Source organism: Fringilla coelebs, assembly GCF_963513975.1.
Source record: "Fringilla coelebs genome assembly, chromosome: 1".
In the NCBI taxonomy this organism is placed as follows: domain Eukaryota; kingdom Metazoa; phylum Chordata; class Aves; order Passeriformes; family Fringillidae; genus Fringilla; species Fringilla coelebs.
In genome coordinates this window covers 122844118-122853180 of record NC_140028.1, presented here as the reverse complement: position 1 = coordinate 122853180, position 9063 = coordinate 122844118, and the positions used below count along the sequence as shown (strand labels likewise).

Sequence of the window (9063 nt, the reverse complement as noted above, 5' to 3'; positions counted from 1 at the left end):
AAACATTTTTACAAAATCATGTGATTGGGACTCAAAGGCAATAAATCTAGATTAAGAATCCCTAGGGATTTTTAGACTGATGCTATCTATTATGGATAGCACCTCAGTCTATTTATCTGCATTGTCATTCTAAAAGCTAACATGCTTGATGTCAACCTTTTTTTCTTTGAAAATATTTGCATAAAAAGAAAAATTATTACTGGATAATTTCTGTCTAGCAAAATTCAGTGAAAACTCGACTATTATTTGATATTTTAATATTATAAAAGCCTCCACGGCAGTTCAAAATTAATATGTCAAATCCACTTGGAGAAACAGATGTGCAGAAATAAGCAAGGCATATCTACAGCTCATCGGACTGGTCTGTGAATGAAACATAGGCAGACTGTTTGCGACAGTCCGACAGCCCTCGGGGCTGGAAGCAGCCTTGGCCATTCCTGACCCGCTGAGCTGGCAGAGGGAACACCTTCCGCCCCACCACCTGCCGGCGTGCCGCCGCTCTGATACCCGCGGCCATCGGGGTCTGAGATAGATTTCACATTAAAATACCAGAGGACCTTCCGGCAAACAGCAATAACCGTACAGAAGGAAAAAAAAAACCCACCCCGGAACGCAGGGCTGGCATCTACGGAGGGACAGGCTGCGCCTCGCTGCAAATGCCGAACGGAGGACAGCTTTTAATTTCCCGGAGAGCCGCGGCTCTGCCGCCCTCCTGCGCAGGGCCGGGCCGGGCAGGGCAGGGCCGGGCAGGGCCGGGCAGGGGGTCCCGAGCCCACGGACCCCTCTGCCGGGGGCCGGGAGCGCCGGCAGGGCCGGGCAGGGCCGGGCAGGGCCGGGCAGAGCCGGGCAGAGCCGGGCAGAGCAGCCCGCCTTCGCCACGCCCGAAGCGCTGGGGCCCACAGCCCAGGCTTTCCTCTGCGCTCTTAGGAGCTCCTACCCACCTTCAAATGGAAGGCAATTGATTAGTTTCAGTTTCTCCTCCCAGGAGAGATCCGATACTTGCCCTGGGATCAAACGGACCCGAGAATAAAGGAGGGGGTCAACCGGCGGGAAAGAAAGAATGAGAAAAGAGAGAGAGAAAGAAAAAAGAAAGAAAGAACAAGAGTGAGAGAAAAGAGATGGAGGGGGAGAGGAAGAAAGATAAAAAGAAATAAAAGAAATAAAAGAAATAAAAGAAATGGAAGGAAGGAAGGAAGGAAGGAAGGAAGGAAGGAAGGAAGGAAGGAAGGAAGGAAGGAAGGAAGGAAGGAAGGAAGGAAGGAAGGAAGGAAGGAAGGAAGGAAGGAAGGAAGGAAGGAAGGAAGGAAGGAAGGAAGGAAGGAAGGAAGGAAGGAAGGAAGGAAGGAAGGAAGGAAGGAAGGAAGGAAGGAAGGAAGGAAGGAAGGAAGGAAGGAAGGAAGGAAGGAAGGAAGGAAGGAAGGAAGGAAGGAAGGAAGGAAGGAAGGAAGGAAGGAAGGAAGGAAGGAAGGAAGGAAGGAAGGAAGGAAGGAAGGAAGGAAGGAAGGAAGGAAGGAAGGAAGGAAGGAAGGAAGGAAGGAAGGAAGGAAGGAAGGAAGGAAGGAAGGAAGGAAGGAAGGAAGGAAACTGGTTAGGCACACTGGAAGAGCACGACAAGCTTGGACAGAACTGCTGCTTTTTTTTTTTTCACTAACGGATAAAAAGCAGTTTTAGTACAGCCTGCATACTGCACATTTATGTGCAAATACATGCATATAGATCAAGGAGGAATGATTAATGCTTGAATTACTGTGAGCCTTTCTCTTCCCAGTGTTTACAAGGCGGGGCTCTATTTGCAAGTTGTACATCTGTTCGCTTCACGTGACATTTTCATAAAAGCTCTAACATCTGGTCAAAATAAACCTCCTTCAGGTACCTGCTTAACTTTTCACATGTCAAAATCCTTCCCCTCTGAAGCCCTCCTTTCCTTCACGGCTGCAGTCGCGTGTATTGCTCCTTTCTTGACTGCTTGTTTAATGACTCTGCCTCTGCCCGAATAGAACAAAGCAACTCTAATCATGAGGGGGCGACCCCGACCCTTCCCAAGAGCATCCTTCCTCATCTCGCCCCCTCCCACCTCCAGATTTCCCCGCATTAAGAAGGCAGAGTGGGTCTTCTTCCCGCCGCAATATTTCGCTTTGGGATTTCTGCAGCCCAGCAAAGACAATTTGCGTCCCACTCCCTCCCCTCCCCCCCAAGCGAACCCGTAGTCCTGCCCGAGCTAATATTTCGTACGAATGCTGATAATACTCCCAAAGTGAAATGATCATCATCTGATTGTCCCAAACCTATTCCGTTATTATTTCTGCTGGTATTAATTGCTCCCGATACCTTTGTAGCCGTCTTTATTCCGGCGTGGTTCCTCTGAATTATTTTGGAGTAAAACGCTTCTTTTCTTGCCCGTGTCCATACAGTGAAGAAGAGAATTTTTGTAAAGTTTCTACAAATTTAACGTCACCTCTTTATGAAAAGAGTGACGAAGTGTCCGCTAAGCAAGACAAGACGATTAAGTAGATAAGAACAATGTAAGCGCTCCTGAGCGTGCGGAGGAGACAGGGAATTACTAAGAGAATGGACAGCTTTTTCGCCGATCTGAATATTTAGTTTTGCTTTGCGTTTTATTTCGGATTTTAAAACGGGTGTTACCATCATCATTAGGTTTCTGCAGCTTTATTGTTCTTGCTCTGTAAAACCGTTCTAAGCCTCCCGCAATGTCGATCACTTGGTTCTTATAAATGGCCGGCTTGTTTGCTTTCAAAAAAGAAAAGGGGGACTTTTCTACAAGTGATTTTAACCTGCTCCACCTTCAAGTGACCTGCCAAATGCTCCTTCTTACTTTATAGACATCTGGGAATTCCATACATGCCTTAAACTCCAATTACACACCTTCTTCAAAGGGCACGTGCTTTGATTTGCCAAGAACATTAAGTGGACTGAAGTCGAAAGAAACTGGTGCAGAAGTTAATGTAAAATACATCCTGTGCCATGTTTACTGCGGGCAGGTTATGCGCGCAGCAAATAAAATAAGTCCTGATGGGATGTGGATGTGCGCGCCGCTTTTTTTTCCTTTTGCTTTAGCCTCCCGGATCCCTTTACGGGGTGGATTGGATTTGCCGTCACCACCACCACCACCCGCTTCCCAAAGATGCTAATTTATGGCGGGAGCGCTCTCGCTCTCCCGGCGGGTCTGCTGCCTGCCGGAGCGGGCAGGTGAAGGGAGAGCCGTGTGAACCGGGCTGATGCAGCCACCGAGAGCGACTGGGGGAGCACCGGCGCCGGCAGCTGAGCCCGTTCCCGGGAGTCGCCGAGCCCCGCGGCCGCTCGCCCCGGGAGGCAGGTGCCCGAGCTGCCGCAGCCGCAGGTGAGTCCCTCTCCCCCTGCACTTTTCTGTAACTTCTGTACCCCCCGCCCTCTCCCTTCGTTTCCCCCCACATCCCCACGGCGCGTTTGTTTGTTTTTCTTAAAATTACAGATGCAGGGAAAACCGCCTGACATCATGGGAGCGGGACAAGAGCGCACTTTGAAGGGCTCCTGGGCAGGACTTCAAGTGAAATCATACGCCGGGGAGGAATCCGATACCGGCTTGGAGAAAGCAGCGGGGCGGCCCCTGCCAAACCCAGGAATGCGCGAGGGCCCGCGGCCGGCGCCCCCCGCCCGCCGCCCCGCAGGAGGCGCAGCGCCGGCACCGCCGCTCCGCTCCCCGCCAGCTCCGCCGGGGCCGCGGCCGTGCGAGCGGGCGGCCGCACGGGCCCGGAGCTCTCAGAATAAACGGGACAGATTGATGTCTCTGTGAAAATAGCGAAATCAATCGGGATTTCCAAAGGCAGAGTTAATTTTCCGATCGCAAGAGTGTTTAAAATCCCCAGAAGGCAAATTAATATACATATTATTTCTTTTTTCCTTCAGTAAGCCTGATGCTGACTTAATCGTTTTTGGCTCTAGCCCGGGGAGCGCCAGGCATCTGCAGTCCTCAGTTTCAACCCAGGAAAGGGTACGTCCCGAGTTTTAAAACAGGTTTATCTATTTTTTATGAATAATTTTTTTTTAAATGAGGCAGAGGTAGCGGTTTTCAGCAGGGAAAGATCACCGGCTGAGTGCCTGCTGCCCAGGAATGCTGCCGCGCCGGCAGGGACCCGCTCGGAGGGACACAGAAGTGAGAAAGGAAGACCTGCCGGTGGCAGGAGCCTCACAGATAGGAACCGAGGATTTTTCTCACTCGAGTGTTCAGCTTGCTGGAAAGGTGTTGACCGGCTGGCCCAGAGGCCTCTTGCCGGTTGCAAAAGAGCCAGCCAGTCAGGTTTAAGTCCATCAAGCGGGGCCTCTCCCGGTTTCTGAGGCCGAGCACAGTTTGATTCGTGGCTTTTAAAGTGCACTTGATTCCCCGTTCATATTTTGCAGGTATCCGCTTCCACGAAACACGCCTTCTCTTCAGCACCGAGCAGCTCGTCTGGTTGGTTGTTTTTTTATTCCCGGAACCTGTTTTCTTCCTAAATGTGAGGAGTTTTCCCCACCTTAGCCCGATGTGATTTCTCCCCCAAAAGGAACAACGGAAACCTTCTATAAGCTCCCAAATCCCCTTAGCTCCACTGCCAAAACTGCGCCGGCTCCCCGTGCCTCTCGGCTGCAGCCGAGGTAACGCGGGCAGACATTACCTGCTCCTCGGCAGCCGGTCGCATTGGAGCCGGGGGTTCGGAGTCTCTGAGAGGGCAGCTGCGGGTGCCAGGGTGCCAGGGAAAGGCAGAGACCCTTCGGGAGCTCGCAGCGGCTTCCCCTCCTCTCCATCATTGAGAGCTGCGACCACCAAGGCCGTCATCTAATTTTCAAGTGCTCGCTAATCCTTCAGTGCAAACAAGCGCTGCAAGCTCTCTACTGTAAACATTGCGCACCGGTTTAAAATATGCCCGATATTATATTCACAATAGTGCTATGTGGGTAACAGACGGCAATATGTGGATGTGGAAACAAATACAGGAAATAAAGTCAACTCATGGGCTATGCAAACAGGCTCTGTCTTGGAAAAGCACCCCATCCTATTTACCCCAGACCCTGGGCAGCAGAGTCCTTGTCTTCACGGAGGGCACTGCTCAGCTCCCAGGGCAGCAGCGCTCCCCGCGCACCTTTCGCGGCCGCGGAGGGGCAGGAGGCGCCGCTCCCCGCTCACTGCCCGGCTGCCAAGCGCGGGGAGATAAGCGAGTGACAGCAGAGACAATCAGCTGTCCGGCTATGAGGGCTGAGGTTTGGTTTGGGTTGTTATGTTTTCTGGGGTTTTTTTACAACTTCCCTTTCACCTTCCTTCCAAGCCCTCAGATCTGGAGGTTGCCTCTGTTTTGCAGCTCGGGTTCTCGCCGCATGCTGGGACCCCGCGGAAAGCGTGGTGAAAAGAAAGAGGGGCAATATGCGCCCTACCCGTAGAAAAGGAGAAGAGGGAGGGTTAGAGTATCCCTCCGTGCCTTGCACAACGAAAATGTGATCTCTAGTATATATATTATATAAAACCCTAGAGAGCAGAGCAGTCAAACATCACTTCCACCGGAAAACCCCACTCGCTAGACACTTCCCTGTTTCAATCTCACTTTCTTTTGCTTTCCCTTTGGATGGACGAATCCCTGTTTCAAACCGATGCCGCTTCGTCAGAGATATCAGCGAAAGTACCTGCGCCGGGGGCTGGGGAACGAGCCCCGCTCCCGCCTCACATCTGGGGGCAAAACACGAAGGCGGGGATTGAGCTCTGCTGCGAAAACTCCGCTCCCCGCGCAACTCCGCCGTGCCTGGCGAGAAGATTAAAGGGGGAGAGGGAGAGAAAGAGAGAAGAGACAACACCTTCCTCTGCAGATGCAGTGAGCTTCAGCACAGAATAATAAAGCTGTCTCAATAAATAACGTGTCTGTGTCTGTCAGTAGCTAGTTTATTTGCGTTTTTCGCCTGGTTTGTTTATACTAGTGCCCCCTCTCTCTTGGGTGTCTTTACAGCTCAACAAGCAGGTATTTATCTACAGCTCTAACCCTGAGTTCTCAAAGACACCAAGCTTTAGGGTTATTAAAATTTCAATCATATTTATTTATTGCAGAAAAATAATATACAATGATATTTACAAAACAATCATAAAAATAGGAATGCATTTAGACACCGGATCTATTTGCATTTTAACATGGGTCATCAATAAATAAATAAAATGTTTATTTTTTTCTCAGAGGAAAAATAATAATAATAAAAAAGTTAGGAACCGGGTATATAACAGTTTGAGCCCAGCTTATTCCCCCCTAAAAAAAAATTTAAAAAAAAAAAGTTTTCATCTCTACAGGGATATTTTTGGTTGGCTGCTTGGTTTCATTCAAGAATGAAGAAAGTCCACAATAATGTATTTCCTTTCATCAGTGGCTCAAAAGCACTACCTCTTGGGAATGCATGCATGCAAAAAAAAAAAAAAAAGGGGCAAACAAAAAAACAGTTCGATATTCCAACATTCTTCGTCAAAATTAAAAAAAAAAAAATCGAACGATTCAGACTTCTATCAGAATGCAGAGATGTGTGGATTGTACCGACGCCCAGAGGGTAGTCACTGTCCAAAGCCCTTCTCTCTTTCTCTTTCCTTAAGTGCTCCCCACGCCCTGCTTTGAATTTGGATTTTACTCTTCTAAATTCCAAGAAATCCTTGGCACATTTTTTGTTAGAAGAGATAAAAAAAAATCGTATCCAACTTCAGAGTCTCTAGATTGTCCATTCTCTCCTTCTGTGGGAACAATGTCATCTGCAAAAACCCAGAAAGGGCGGAAAACTCGTTACTGAAACGAAAGTTACACAAACATCTACCTACACCTCTCTGTCTCTGGAAATACGCGTATCGGGCAGGAATGGAGAAGGGAGAGCTGGCCGTGCGGGCGGTGCGGTGTCCGTGCGACACCCCAGCCTGGCGGTCCCTGGTGTCAGGGCCGAGGAAAGGGTCTGCTGGGGCGGTAGGAAACCCTCATCGGGCAGCACAACGGGAGGACATGGATTCACTTCAAAATATTAGCAGCAGCAGCGGCGGCGGCGGCGGCGGCAGGAGCCATCCCAGCAGCCCTGCTGGCTCCGCAGCGTTTGGTGAAAAAGTGATCTCAGGCCGGCCCCATCTGGCTGGGGCACACCCGCAGCGCCGCCGCGTCCCGCCCGCAGCCCAGCCCGCCGGCAGCGCCCGGCCACGCGTGGGCCCCGCGGGGCTCGGGGCGCACCTCGGGCCGCGCAGGAGGAGGGACAGCCGCGCTGGGGGAGGCACCTCCGGCCGCCCCGCGCTCCGGCCGCTCCGGGAAGCCAGGCCCCTCCGGGCGGGCTGCGGGCCCTCTCGCCCCACGGCCACGCGTGTCCGGCTCACGGCGCAGCCGGCGGCCTCTGGCCTCCCTCCCCCCTTTCTTCCCGCCGGTTTCGGGGTCCCTGTCTTACCTAGGGCTCCTGCCGGGGGGATGCGGGTGGGGGACGCCGCCTGCTAGTGGGATGCGGACATGGACCAGGCGCCCTCCATTCTCCACACCGAGAAGGCGTAGCTGAGCCGCTCGTGGGCCACATAGCTGCAGCTTGCCATCTTGGAGTCCAGCTCGTCGCTCTGTAAGACCTGGTAGAGGAAGTCGATGTACCTGGCCGCCAGCTTGAGGGTCTGGATCTTGCTCAGCTTGTCCGAGGGCAGCGTGGGGATGATCTTCCGCAGGGCGGCGAAGGCTTCGTTCAGCGACTGCGTGCGCTGCCGCTCCCGCACGTTGGCCATGACCCGCTGGGTCTGCAGCTCCTCGTAGGACTGGGGGCTGCCGCCGCCGCTGCTGCTTCCGCCGCCCCCGCCGCCCCCGCCCGCCCCGCACTTCTTGCCCCGCTTGCCTTGGGCCGGGCTGCAGGGCTCGTCCGCGGCCCCGACGGCGCCGCCGGCGCTGCGGCGGCTGGAGCGGCGCTTGCGCCCCCCTCTCTTGTTGTTGGGCAGCTGCTGCCGGTCCGGCTCCTCTTCGCTGTTGCTCAAGCTGTCGTCGGCGGGGGAGACTGGAGAGTTTGACTCGTCCTGCTGCATCATCTCTGGGGGGAGACGCGAGAAGCGGGCCGGGAGGGGGGGGAGGGCAGGGAGAAGAGGGGGGCACCTAACCCGCCAGCTCCCCCTTGATCGGCTGCTTCGCTGGCCTGCGAGGAGAAGGAGGAGGGAAGGAAGGAGGGAGGACCTCACTTTGGGGGGAGGGGGGATGGCATCAGGATCCAAGAGGAAAAAAATAAAAAGGCCAACCAAAAAAAAAATCCCTCCCGATCCCTCCTTGGAGCCCCTTCGAGGTGTCTGGGATTGGGAGAAAGTTGAAGACTTGGAGGTTCTTATAGCTCCTGCTGGCGGAAAGTTTGGGGGCAGCAGTGTCATTGGCCTGACGTGGAGAGGAGGGACTTTTGCTGAGTTTTATAGGAAAGTTTCCGCTTCCCCCCCTCCACGCCCTCCCCCAATTATTTTTTTTCAAGCCATTCACAAGTGATCTGGCTTCCCCACACGCACGCACATACATCCTTACCCCAACCTCTTTCTCCGTTTCCCTCTCCGTGGTTTCTCTCTCAAACTCCTTCGGTTAGCGCTCGGCTTTGGGGTGGTGCTGAGGGCCGGGCCGGGAGGTTATGGGGGTGCCCAGCCCCCCGAGCGCTGCTGCGGAGGGGTCAGCGAGCCGCTCAGTGCCTGTGCCGGGGACAACAGCCCCGAGCGGCCGGGGAGAGCCCGCGCCCCTCGGGCTTTCCTGGCTGCAACTGGCACGGCTTGTAGAGAAAAGAAGGAAAGGGGAATTACCCGCCGGGCAGCCTCCAGGCTCATCCTAATTTTGTCCCGCACTTCCCAATCACTGAGCGGCCCGAGATCTGACTTGCCGAGGGAGTCGCACATTTTTGGGCTGGGGAGGGGTGGTGGCACAGCCTCGTCCTGCCAGGCTGGAGGACTGCGCTCGGAGAAAGCCATCTTCAGAGGTGGAAGCAGCCGGGAAACCAAGCATTGGCTTCGTACATGCATAAGCACAAATCTTTGAGCTCGTCTTACTGGAAATCGGGGAGGATCCGCGTCTCCAGCCTGGCACACCGGGAGACGGGAGG

At 53.5% G+C, this 9063-nt stretch overlaps 1 protein-coding gene across 1 annotated transcript; it reads right to left on the bottom strand.

Annotated features, from left to right (window-relative positions):
* Positions 1–5993: 5993 nt before the first annotated feature.
* On the bottom strand, positions 5994–8316 carry TWIST1 (twist family bHLH transcription factor 1). Its single transcript, XM_084213512.1, has 2 exons — positions 7414–8316; positions 5994–6745 (listed from the first exon to the last, which is right to left on the bottom strand). Exon 1 carries the CDS (start codon positions 8024–8026, stop codon positions 7457–7459), a length of 570 nt encoding a protein of 189 aa, XP_084069638.1. The 5' UTR covers positions 8027–8316; the 3' UTR covers positions 5994–6745; positions 7414–7456.
* Between the last annotated feature and the right edge of the window lie 747 nt (positions 8317–9063).

Bases quoted from the DNA above. Each gene is read 5' to 3' on its own strand.
- TWIST1 (XM_084213512.1), bottom strand. From the start codon at position 8,026: ATGATGCAGCAGGACGAGTCAAACTCTCCAGTCTCCCCCGCCGACGAC.